The sequence below is a fragment of the Oncorhynchus tshawytscha genome, linkage group LG10 (assembly GCF_018296145.1).
Source record: "Oncorhynchus tshawytscha isolate Ot180627B linkage group LG10, Otsh_v2.0, whole genome shotgun sequence".
Lineage (NCBI taxonomy): Eukaryota > Metazoa > Chordata > Actinopteri > Salmoniformes > Salmonidae > Oncorhynchus > Oncorhynchus tshawytscha.
The window spans coordinates 10,537,876-10,551,209 of record NC_056438.1 but is presented as its reverse complement, the minus strand read 5'-3'; the positions used below and the strand labels follow the sequence as shown (position 1 = coordinate 10,551,209).

The window sequence follows — 13,334 nt, the reverse complement described above, 5'->3', positions numbered from 1 at the left end:
TTCACAAAACCCATTGGATGAGGTCAAAGTGGTCTCTGGCTTTCTCCACCAATGGGTTGAGGAGAGAGAATGAGGAGTACGCAATTGAGCTCTCTCATTGATCCAAATATGGGAAGCATCTCAATTACATTTCCTTGCTTCCTTTCAAAACCCATTGGATGAAAAAGAGGGTCAGAGGTGAGGAATCAAGGAAATGCATTTGAGAGTGCGGCGTTCCCACACCTGCTGGTTAAGGTAACGATTGGACAGTCAACCAATCCCAGCTGTGTGTCTAGGGACAACTTTTCTCCAGAGCCCACTGGGTGGTGTGTCCTCAGTCAGCCTCGACTAAATGTATCACTATTATCCACTTCCATTTGCAGACATGGACTCATTGATTGTCGGAGAAAAACCTCATGAGTTTATGTCATCTGTCGTACCATCAGAACCCAAAATATAAGCTCGTTTTAACCAAGAAAAGAAACTCAAAACAGCATGGCCGGTCAGCGTATGAATTCCAGTAGATCCATTCCTCCAGCCTTTAACTGACACCGTAAACAAAAGCGCTGTGATGGACTTCACCATGCAACTAAGTATCACACCTTTAGAGTAAGGACTGAAAACCAAACGCAAAAAAAAAAAAAAAAAAAAAACAAGATCATTTGTTTTATAAACAATAAAACAGGATTTATTTAATTCAGAGGTCTGAGCCATTTAAAAATAACAACAGTTTTAAAAAAATCCTCTTGTTCAAAACATTAAAGAGTTTCTATACATGATGGACACTGTACAACATAAAACACATTTCTGGGAGGCAGACAGACCTGGAGAGGTACTGAGTAATATGCAGGGTTTCGTTCCAGCACCAGTCTAACACACCTGCTTCTGCTAATCAAGGTCCCGATGAGAAGCCGATTAGTAAAATGAGTTGTGTCAAATTGGAGCAAAAACCTTGACAACTCCCGACAGAGACAGCCGTATCGTTTATACCTATAAAGAACACTGTTACCGTGGGTTACACGACAATATCAAAATGGCCGATGGTATTAACAGTAAAACCAATGTACTTTTTCACTACACACCTCTAAAAATACCTCTAACTTTTAGATTAGCCTTCAACACTTGTATAAAAAGTTTGTTTTTTTCCTGGTGTAAAAACAGATATGAAATACAACTTGAACAAGTAAAATACAGAAATAGCATTGCTGCTGAAAAGAAATAAATCTCTGCTTGATTTATACAACAGAACAGATACCATCCCTTCATTATAAAAATTAACAGTGATATATAAATATTACAGAATATATACAGTGACTTCCTTAGACGAGTAGATATTCTCCCACCAACTAGTTTCTACGGGTCACTTCAACGCCCTCTCCAACGTGTCCAGGTCCACCATCGGAGTTGTCGCCACTTCAAAGAAAACCCTGATGGCAAAATAAAAAGGTCTCCATTGAAAATAATCACTTACAAATGTGAACCCCCCACCCCCCCCCCACTGGGGAGCCAAGCCCCCCCCATATATATTTGGCTACGGTGCAATTAAACATCCGGCTTGAAGTGTATTTTGACACTGGAAATGTGAGATAATGAACATTAGGTTGGAAAGTGGTGTAATTTAGGATGGTCCACACACATGTAGTCGTGCCAGCGCCTCTTCCTTCCTTCCTCCCCCCAGGAGGTAAAAGGCTTGGCATGGGCCCTCAAATCCTCAACTGGGAAGGACAAAACGACATTATAGTCCAACGTCAACTCATTTTAATTATGCTTTTAGATAAAATAAAAATGTCGACCGTTACCCCAAAGGACCAGTCGAAGAAAACGATATGAAAACTGTTTTCACAGAAAGAAATGACCAGTTGACAACCGGGGTGAGAAACATTTCCTGTAGCCATTTTAGTTCCATGTACAAACTACTTCCAAGCACAGCTCAGGTTTTTTTTGTATTTGACTAATGATTAAAAAGAAAAAATAATATTTTTAGCATTTATTCAGTCACTCTATTCATACCTTATTTTGAACGTGAGCAAAGCCAGGGAGCTAAAGGTTAAGCTGACGGACAGTACACCTACCTGAGAACTATAATACCTAGTTTCCACAGTACACTTACTTGTGAGAGTACTTGCTCCGGATGGCCAGGAGTTTGTCGTCTGGCGGGGAGGTGAGCATGGAATGGAGCCTCCGGACAACAGGGACCAGCTCTGACACTCCGTACCCAGAGTGGAACACCAGGATGGGGGACTAGAGGACAGGGGTGTGGGTGATTAAATACAGACCATAAAAGTATTACCAGCCCCTCTGTACTGACTATGGGGACAGTAAGATGCCAGACAAGGCATTGAAGAACCAGGAGCCGAAAGTAGAGACCGATCTAGACAGAACGGCACAGAAAACACAGAGTGGACAAAACATTAAGAACACCTGCTCTTTCCAAGACCGCTTTCACCTGGATTCACCTGGTCAGTCTATGATCCCTTATTGATGTCACTTGTTAAATACACTTCAAATCAGTGTAGATGAAGGGCAGGAGACGTGTGTGTGTGTGTGTGTGTGTGTGTAAGCTCACCCATCCTCCCAGCTCCTTGGTGACTAGAGCCAACAGCAGACAGGCTGAGGCCAGTAATGATCCTCTCTCTGGTACCAGATCCATCTCCTGAAGACTCAGCTCACACACATACCGGGCCAGGGTTAGAGTTTCCATACTGGCACTCACACACTGGAGAGAGACACACATACCGGGCCAGGGTTAGAGTTTCTATACTGGCACTCACACACTGGAGAGAGACACACATACCGGGCCAGGGTTAGAGTTTCCATACTGGCACTCACACACTGGAGACACACAGATGGGTTACACACCGGAGAGAGAGAGAGATGGGTCACACACATACAGGCCAGGGTTAGAGTTTCCATACTGGCACTCACACACTGGAGAGAGAGAGAGAGATGGGTCACACACACATACCAGGCCAGGGTTAGAGTTTCCATACTGGCACTCACACACTGGAGAGACACAGATGGGTTACACACATACCGGGCCAGGGTTAGAGTTTCTATACTGGCACTCACACACTGGAGAGAGACACACATACCGGGCCAGGGTTAGAGTTTCCATACTGGCACTCACACACTGGAGAGAGACACACATACCGGGCCAGGGTTAGTTTCCATACTGGCACTCACACACTGGAGAGACACAGATGGGTTACACACCGGAGAGAGAGATGGAATAGACACATGCTGCAGACAAGAGGATAAACATGAATCGGGTTGCACATTTGGGGAATATTCAGTGGGAATTAACAGAAATATATGCAAATGAATACCATTTAAAATGTTTTTTTTGCATTGGATATATTTACCATATGGAGACAAAAAGGTAAATCATAAGTAGACAGTTATACATTAAATCCTTCCAATAGGAATACAATTATTTAGTTACATATTAAACTTCACATGGGATGATTTCACTGAACAACGAGGGAATATTGAATGATCCATCGCATCTCCCAAAAACATTTAACATACATCTGTAAAATGATCATGTAGAATCTAAAGCTTTGGTTGTCTTCCTCTCAGGCTTCCATGTCTTCTCCCTGGACCTCCTCAATGTCCACCTCTTGAACATCAGACTCTGAGGCCCCATCTTCACTGTCCAACCTTGTTGAGGATGGCCGATTGTGAGGCTTTTTGAGCCTGACATTTTCCCGGATGGGCACCAATTTTTCAACCCTTGTATTGGTCAGCCTGTTGTGTGCTTTGGTGTGTGTGTTCCCAAACAAGGACCAGTTGCGCTCTGAGGCGGCTGATGTTGGTGGGATTTGTAGGATGATGGAGGCAACAGAGGAAAGCGCCTCAGATCCACAAAGTCCCTTCCACCAGGTGGCTGATGAGATACGTTGACACGACTGCCATATTGCATCTCCATGCCAAAGCCCTTGCTTGGAAGTGTACTTTGCCAGACTGTCAAGAACCTTGCCCTCATCCAGGCCAAGGTGACGAGACACGGTAGTGATGACACCATAGGCCTTGTTGATCTCTGCACCAGATAGGATGCTCTTGCCAGCATACTTGGGGTCCAACATGTACTCTGTAGCGTGTATGGGCTTCAGGCAGAAGTCTGGACACTTTTTGATGTATTTCAGAACTGCAGTTTCCTGCTTGGAGCAACAGTGAAGTGGGCAGGGCAGTACAGATTTATTGTCTTACATCTGCAAGCTGAGTCTGAACATCAGACAGGATGCCATTGTCGCCCTCAATCTGTGCAATGGCTACTGCTATAGGTTTCAGGAGTTTCAGGCTGCTTACCACTCTCTCCCAAAATACATCATCCAGGAGGATCATCTTGATGGGGCTGTCCATATCGGCAGACTGTGATATGGACATTTCTTGGCAAGACTCCATCCCCTCCAGGAAACTGTCAATCATGTGGAAAACACCACCCCAAAGGGTGTTGATGGGCAGCTTCAATGTGGTGCTCTTATTCCTCTCACTTTGCTTTCAAAACAGCCTTCAGCTCATCTGCATTGTAGAGACCGGTGTGTCTAATGTCCCTTGTGTCTGTGCTCTTGTAGAATACTGGTTGAGGGGTGGAGATGTAGTTAATTATTCCTTGCCCACGAACATTCGACCACCCATCAGAGATGATTGCAATACAGTCTGCTTTCCCTATGATTTGCTTGACCTTCACTTGAACTCTGAACTTTGCATCCAGCAAATGAGTAGATAAAGCATGTCTGGTTGGAGGGGTGTATGCTGGGTGAAGAACATTCAGAATTCTCTTTCAAAACACATTGCCTGTGAGCATCAGAGGTGAACCAGTTCCATACACAGCTCAAGCAAGACATTCATCAGCATTTCTCTGACTACGTTCTTCCATTGAGTCAAAAAAACCTTCTGATTCCAGGAGGACCATGAGCTGTTGCTATCGATAAGGTGTCTGATTCATCATTTTCACCTCGAATAGAAATAGAGGGACTTTTGTCAGAGGTTGCTTGTTGTGAGCGCTCAGGGAACTTTACGCACTTGGCCAGATGATTCTGCATATTTGTTGTTGCATTCTTCACATATGATTTGGCACATGTGATGGAAGAGTGCACTGTGCATGCAGAGGGTTGCAATTCCATTGAACTGGGGATTGTTTAACTAAAATATGCCACAAGACCTAGAATTGCCGTGTGTATCCCACAAAAAAAAAAAAGGTACACTGTTATAAGCTAACTTTTGATGAATGGTATCCTCAGGGTATCCACCTGCGTTCCATTGCTCACGGTATCCACCTGCGTTCCATTGCTCACGGTATCCACCTGCGTTCCATTGCTCAGGGTATCCACCTGCGTTCCATTGCTCAGGTATCCACCTGCGTTCCATTGCTCACGGTATCCACCTGCGTTCCATTGCTCACGGTATCCACCTGCGTTCCATTGCTCACGGTATCCACCTGCGTTCCATTGCTCACGGTATCCACCTGCGTTCCATTGCTCACGGTATCCACCTGCGTTCCATTGCTCACGGTATCCACCTGCGTTCCATTGCTCACGGTATCCACCTGCGTTCCATTGCTCACGGTATCCACCTGCGTCCATTGCTCACGTTCCATTGCTCACGGTATCCACCTGCGTTCCATTGCTCACGGTATCCACCTGCGTTCCATTGCTCACGGTATCCACCTGCGTTCCATTGCTCACGGTATCCACCTGCGTTCCATTGCTCACGGTATCCACCTGCGTTCCATTGCTCACGTAGACAAGAAGGAATACTCTGGTTGGAACTTTATTGAAGCTATATGTTAAAAACATCCTAATGATTGCCGGTCGAATCAATCTCACTTTTTGAAGATTTTGTCCGATATAACGCTGACCAGAATTAGCGTTTGGATATGTATACCAAACACGCTAACAAAAGAAGGTATTTGGACATAAATAACAGACAGTTTCAAACAAGACAAACATTTATTGTGGACCTGGGATTCCTGGAGTGCTTTCTGATGTAGATCATCAAAGGTAAGGGAATATTTATCATGTAATTTCTTGTTTATGTTGACGCCATCTTTGCGGCTGTGGTGTTTTTACTTCTGAGCGCCGTCTCAGATTATTGCATGGGTTTCTTTTTCCGTAAAGTTTTTTTTAAATCTGACACAGCGGTTGCATTAAGGAGAGCTATATCTATAATTCCATGTGTATAACTTGTATTATCAGCTACATTTATGAGTATTTCTGTTGAATCGATGTGGCTATGCAAAAATCACTGGATGTTTTTGGAACTAGTGAATCCAACGCGCCAATGTAAACTCAGATTTTCTGAAATAAATATGAACTTTAGCAAACAAAACATGCATGTATTGTGTAACATGAAGTCCTATGAGTGTCATCTGATGAAGATTATCAAAGGTTAGTGATTAATTTTATCTCTATGTGCTTTTTCTCTCTCTTTGGCTGGTAAAATTGGCTGTGTATTTTAGTGAGTTGTTGGTGACCTACATAATGGTTTGAAAACGATATAAAATGCATGCATGTTTGATGCATTTTAATTATGAGATCTCTGTTCTTTTGAATATGGCACCCTGTACTTTCACTGGATGTTGTTATATCGCTCCCGGTAATGGGATCTCAGCCATAAGAAGTTACCATCCCATGGAAAATATCTAGAAATGTACCGGAAGGTTTCTGACCCTTTGCAGCCCTAAACATACATTCAACTCAAAGGAGGTTGACAGCACCTTAACAGGGGAGGACGGCTCATAGTAATGACTGGAAGGGTAACAAACTCAAACACGTGGTTTCCATACAGTTGATCCCATTCCATTCTACATGGTCTCTCCCTCACCCCCCCCCCCTATAGAAAGGGGGTCACACACACAGAGTTTTTTCTGCATAGAAAAGTATTGGGTACTTTGACCAAACAGTGTGTAAATGTTTTTTTGTTGTTGTTTTTTTATAAATAAACTAGAACCAGATAAAGTATGGAGAAAATATAATGGCTGTTTAAAGATCTTTGAGCGCTAACAAGCAACATAAAAGCAGTCAGAATCTAAGATGTAAAACATTCAGCATTCAGGGGTGTTTATGGCATGGGGCCCCAATAGATTTTGTTATGTTTGAGTCACTCAATTAGCATATAGTGTATCAAATTGCAGGAAATTAGCTTTTAACGAGCGACATTTTGTCGCTGCGGCCAACAGGAGGGCCTCTAAAAATGTTCAGTTGGCCATCCACCATTGGCCACCACCGTAGCCTCATTTTGACCCAGGAAAAACCCTGTACCTTGGCATATCGCCTGAGGAAGCGGTAGGGGACGGGGATGTTGATGTCGAACCCCAGCGCCTGCAGGATGCTCGTCTCCATAGCAATAACCTCCTCCCTCTTGTACGCATCATCACAGACATACAGGAAGTCGTCCACACAGGGCGGACAGCGCTCCTGATGGAGGGAGAGAGAAAGGATGGTGGGTAAGAGAAAGAGTATTACACAGAATGAGAGCCCAAGTGAGGACAACACTAATTTGGGCACAATGAGCCTGTCTCCCCCACCCTCCATCCCTCACCGCTCCTACCGTTAACCGGAACAGTGGACAGGTAGTGTGTGTGTGTTTAATATCCCTCACCTCAAACTTGGATGCTATGAGCAAGGCTGTAGAACCTATAAGCTGTAGATTCTCTCTGTTGACCGGCGCTGCAGACAGGAAGTGGTCTGTCACCTTCACAGCCAGGTACAGAGTCTCATGGTTCAGCTCAAAGTTCTCCTGGAAGCACAGAGTAAACACACACTCGCTCCAGCACACAAAGAACCACAGTGTCTCATCTTCACTCCTATTTTTAATAGTCTGTTCTACGGGCATACTGCGTTGTCGTGTTATTATAGAAGCAAGTATACTGGTTTCCTGACCTGCACCTCGACCAACCAGTCCACTAGGATGGCCCTCATACCAGCGTTCAGACTGGGCTGGATGGACATATAGTCAGACAGGATGAACTTCTCCTCTCTGGCCTTGAGGTAGTCAAATATTTCCTTGGCGTACTGAGCAGTCAGAGTGGGGTCATCCTGGTGCTGAGAGTCTATATCAAACTCCTCAGGGATCTGAGAGTGGGAGGGGCAGAGAGAGGGAAGAGTGATATGTAGGTACAGTACAAAACACTGCTAGACTGTGCCCAAGCGAGTTCCATAGAATTATTCCTGACTGTCCCCATGAACAGTACCAGTCAAAAGGTTGGGACACATCTACTCATTCCAGGTTTTTTTTTTTTACTATTGTCTACATTGTAGAATAATAGTAAAGACAACACTATGAAATAACACGTATGGAATCATGTAGTAACCCAAAAAATAAAAAGGTTAAAAAACTGTATATATTTTATATTCTTTAAAGTAGCCACCCTTTGCCTTGACAGCTTTGCAGACTCTTGGCATTCTCTCAACCAGCTTCATGAGGAATGCTTTTCCAACAGTCTTGAAGGAGTTCCCATATATGCTGAGCACTTGTTGGCTGCTTTTCCTTCACTCTGTGGTCCAACTCATCCTAAACCATCTCAATTGGGTTGAGGTCAGGTGATTGTGGAGGCCAGGTCATCTGATGCAGCACTCTATCACTCTAGTGATTGCTCAAATAGCGATTAAACAGCCTGGAGGTGTATTGGGTCATTGTTCTGTTGAAAAACAAAATGATAGCCCCACTAAGCGTAAACCAGATGGGATGCCATATCGCTGCAGAATGCCGTGGTAGCCATGCTGGCTAAGTGTGCCTTGAATTCTAAAGTCAGTGCCACCAGCAAAGCACCATCACACCTCCTCCTCCATGCTTCACAGTGGGAACCACACATGCAGAGATCTGTTCACCTACTCTGAATCTCACAAAGACGTGGCGGTTGGGGGGCATCAGACCAAAAGGACCGATTTCCACCGGTCTATTGATCGTGTTTCTTGGTCCAAGCAAGTCTCTTATTAGAGGTTTCTTTGCAGCAATTTGATCATGAAGACTGGTCTTAAAGTGATGGAATGTTGTTTCTCTTTGCTTATTTGAGCGGTTCTCACACATGTTAATTGAAATGCATTCCAGGTACCTACCTCATGAAGCTGGTTGAGAGAATGCCAAGAGGGTGCAAAGCTGTCATCAAGGCAAAGGGTGGCTACTTTGAAGAATCCTAATTATATATTTAGATTTGTTTAACACTATGGTTACTACATGATTCCATATGTGTTATATCATAGTTTTAATGTCTTCACTATTATTCTACAATGTAGAAAATACTAAAAATAAAGAAAACCCTAGAATGAGAAGGTGTACAAACGTTTGATTGGTACTGTAGATCCCACTGATGTGACAATAGTCTGGTGCTCCATTAGCCTACCTGTGGTCCCTGGAGGTGGGGGGGCAACTCTCTAGGTGGAACAGCCTCCACCACCACAAGCTGTTCAACTGGGGTCTCCTCCTCCCCCCTCTGTTTCTCCTCCTCCTGACTCTCTGAGCTTATTGATTCAGACCTGGAGAAGGGAGACAGGTAGGAATAGGGTGAAGTGTTTAGATTTCACATTTAAGTCATTTAGCAGACGTTCTTATCAAGAGCAACAGTCCGTGTCTATATAGCAGTCACTGCAAGCAAAACGTCCCTCAGTAAAAGGCAGAGAAAGTTAGTGTTTTGATGTGGAATGTTATGAATCTATAATAATCTATGAACTCACACACAAAAAAAGTTCTATCGTATCGTAATAGGAGATGACTGATCAAGGAATTCAGTATCAGGATAGGCATATTTCATTGCCCCCATAGCAAACATCATAAACATATACCATTACTCTGTCCCTTTATAAATTGGAACCCTTCTCGCTCACCTTCACAGAAAAACTACTGTTCTTCACAGCCCATCAAACCTAACGACAGTACAGCTGGAGAGAGGGGCGAGGGGGGCGAGAGGAGGGCGAGGTCCTAGAAAAATGACTTACTTTTTAAGGTTGGCTTCATTCTTGTCTAACACAGTGGAGGTGGCCTTCTTCTTCTGCGTCTTCTTAAGGGAGTTCTTCTTGGTACCTGGAAGGCTGATGTGAACCTTGTGTGCCTGGAAGCCAAGGAGAGACCAGAGCGTCAACGCCACAGTCTTTTCATAGTGTGCAGATGAGGCAGAACATTCCCTGGTTATAGACCGACCCGTGTGTCACCCTATTCATAAGTTTGACACCAATCCCCTATTGGCATAATACATTTATTTATTATTATTGCCAAGACAGAACTTTTAAGTTCTTGTTTCTCAAGTTGAGATCTACCCCACCATACACCCAACTGCCAAACAAGAACAAAAGTGGGTTTCAGTGTCAGGCTGCAGTAAACACCAGCAGAAAACCTGGTGGAAGACTCTATGGTAGAGTGTCACTCCCAGGAGACCATTCAGACCCTGTTCTGTGGTGTATTCATTTCAAACCAAAACCGTAGAAAACAGTGGCAAAAACTAGGGATGCACGATAGCAAAAAGCATATTGGAATCAGCCCGATATCGTCTAGTTTACCTCCGATGTCAGCGCTGACGTGCATACCGATATAACGTAACGACGCCACGAATATAGTGCAACACAGCATTCCTAACCTGGCCCACAATGTCTGCTGTGTGGATCTAGCAGTCAACAAGTGGAGCAGTCATTTGAAAGAGTAAGAACACTTCAGGGAGACAACTCAAAATCCATTAACGCCAGGATAATGGAATTCAATGCCCTTGACAATCAATCGTTCTCTGTCGTGGATGATGTTGGCTTTTCATCGACTGGTTGAGCCCCGGTACACACTATTGTTCAGATGTTGCCCTACCGGAGTTACAGTTTTGTGAAGCGTACATCTATGAGCTCCTTGCTATGGGCGTCACTGCTATTAGCATCACGACTGACATTTGGACCAGTGACGTCAGCCCCACGAGCCGAGTCTGACAGCACAGTTGGTCGACGAGGATCTCGTACTGAGGATAGCTGTATTGCACGTCTGGCACAGCAAGGCTGTGCTGGTTCTCATACCGCATCGAGACACCTACTCAACAAAACCCCCCAGTCTGTGTCGGGAGTTAACTTGGGAAAGTACTCTAGTCTATGTACTGCCGTCTTCACCATGCCAGGTACAAGGACCGCTACTTCCATACAGACAAGAAACTGATTTTTACGCGAAATGTTAGACATGACCAAAAACGTTTTGCAACGGAAAACAAGTTTGTTGGACAAATTCAGGTTAGTCCCTCCCAGTTGAATTAGGTTGTTTGATTCTAGTGAAAACACCCCACATAGATCGACAAAGAGAACAGGTTTACATTGGTGAGGTCTACGAAGGCTGTCCTCTTCTTAGGGGCTCCTTGGGGAGGGGACGACGACCTCTTGACCTGGGGGCCTTCCTCCTAAAACACAGAGCTATGTTATTTCATATGGAGCTATGCAATGAAGAGTGATAGCAAGACACGATTGAGGTTAGTTTAGTTCACACAGGACCAGCAGTTTCATTGAGAGATAAGAGGGGTTAAGTTAACCAGCAGATAGACACTCAATTTCAAAAAGTTGTGGGGTATGCAATATGCCCTGGCAACACAGGCAAATAAATGTAGCTAGCTCACCCCAGATGATGTACCTCGCTATGCAATATGCCCTGGCAACACAGGTAAATAAATGTAGCTAGCTCACCCCAGATGTACCTGCCAATATGCCCTGGCAACACAGGTAAATAAATGTAGCTAGCTCACCCCAAATGATGTACCTCACTATGCAATATGCCCTGGCAACACAGGTAAATAAATGTAGCTAGCTCACCCCAAATGATGCACTATGCAATATGCCCTGGCAACACAGGCAAATAAATGTAGCTAGCTCACCCCAGATGATGTACCTCGCTATGCAATATGCCCTGGCAACACAGGTAAATAAATGTAGCTAGCTCACCCCAGATGATGTACCTCGCTATGCAATATGCCCTGGCAACACAGGTAAATAAATGTAGCTAGCTCACCCCAGATGATGTACCTCGCTATGCAATATGCCCTGGCAACACAGGCAAATAAATGTAGCTAGCTCACCCCAAATGATGTACCTCACTATTCAATTAATATGGTGGCTGGTTACTAAGCTAGATACAGACCAATAATATTTAAAAAACTGTCAAAGGCAGAGCTTGCCAACGCTCCTCCTGGAGAGCTAGTTGGCAACTGGGTGGTGCACGTTTTTGTTCCAGCACTACTAGAAAAACACCACCCCTAAATCAACAGTGGGAGGCTATTATCAGTCAAGTTACCTGATTCTCTATCCCTTTGCCACGTAATTTGGGTATTTTACTGCCAGCAGTAACACTTGGTTTCTTCCCCCTGGGAAAAGGCATGACTTCAGCTTGGGAGTTTTCACCAAATGGGTTCAGACGGTCAGTGGTTGTATCCTACAAGAGAAAACATAACATTTGCATGCGCTAAGAAGCATACATGTGAAGGCCTGTTTCTGTGATCTTCAAAACATAATAGCTTGTTCACTGGAGTTGAGGGACCCGAGATCGCCTCTGACTCCCAGGATCCTTCAACTCCACGTCCCTTTAACCAGCTGTGCAAACGTTGTCAAAACACGGTCGTTGCGCACCAAAATATGGAATGTCGCAGTGCAACTATGGTTATTACAACTATGGTTATTAGTACATACCGTTCCGCACGGTATGTACTCCCCCCCCCAAAAAATATTAAAACATAATAATAATAATAATAAATATTTCTTCCGGATACTGTCCTGCTGCTGTATCAGCCGACCTGAGGGCGGCGGTAATGAGTGATATTAGACGTCCAGAAGGTGGATTTGGACATGTGCACTTCGTCAAGAACAAATAACTTTGATTTAAACATATATACCGTGCACAGTGGCAGTAATTACGATAGTTACTCTGCGAAACTCCATATTCTGAAGCGTACGGTAACGTTAACGATCGTATTTGAACCGTATAACGTTTGCAGAGCTGGTTAATGGGAATTTGAATAGAAGGACCATGGACATCAGATAAAATCTCGCTTCCTCACATCCAGATAATGGTTCAAAGGGCAATATGTTGGTATCACAATATGTTGGTATCACAAGCAGAAAACGTACATTGTGTGGAAGGGTCTAACGTTAACGTTGGTCAGCCTACTGCTCAAAGGGTCCTGCACCCGACCGCACGTGATTTCGAAAGGGTAGCACGCTATCTAGTGAGAAAACTAGCTTATCCGTTAATGAAACAACATCTTACCTTATCGTATTTTCCGTGCTGTCAAAATTGGTTGCAAAAGTTTCTGAGCGGAAAAATACAACATTCAACACAGGTCGAAACGGCGAGCTAAAACACATTTGTAAGCAAAACTACTTCCAAACACCGTGCGGACGGTGCTGATT

General features: G+C 44.2%; 1 protein-coding gene across 2 annotated transcripts in view; it reads right to left on the bottom strand.

Moving 5' to 3' along the window:
* Positions 1-640: 640 nt before the first annotated feature.
* ccnb3 (cyclin B3) overlaps positions 641-13,334 on the bottom strand; it is a 12,699-nt gene continuing 5 nt past the window's right edge. The window contains exons 1-11 of one of the 2 annotated variants that reach the window (XM_042328099.1): positions 13,192-13,334; positions 12,223-12,360; positions 11,255-11,338; positions 9,915-10,027; positions 9,323-9,455; positions 7,863-8,054; positions 7,582-7,719; positions 7,242-7,397; positions 2,546-2,695; positions 2,090-2,220; positions 641-1,406 (exon numbers count right to left, since the gene is read on the bottom strand). The exon at positions 13,192-13,334 is cut by the window's right edge and continues 5 nt beyond it. In XM_042328099.1, coding sequence (XP_042184033.1) covers positions 1,340-1,406; positions 2,090-2,220; positions 2,546-2,695; positions 7,242-7,397; positions 7,582-7,719; positions 7,863-8,054; positions 9,323-9,455; positions 9,915-10,027; positions 11,255-11,338; positions 12,223-12,306 — 1,248 coding nt within the window. In that variant the 5' untranslated portion in view covers positions 12,307-12,360; positions 13,192-13,334 and the 3' untranslated portion in view covers positions 641-1,339. Of the gene's footprint in view, positions 1,407-2,089; positions 2,221-2,545; positions 2,696-2,986; positions 3,110-7,241; positions 7,398-7,581; positions 7,720-7,862; positions 8,055-9,322; positions 9,456-9,914; positions 10,028-11,254; positions 11,339-12,222; positions 12,361-13,191 lie in introns of those variants that run through there. The other variant, XM_042328100.1, reaches the window with a different exon arrangement.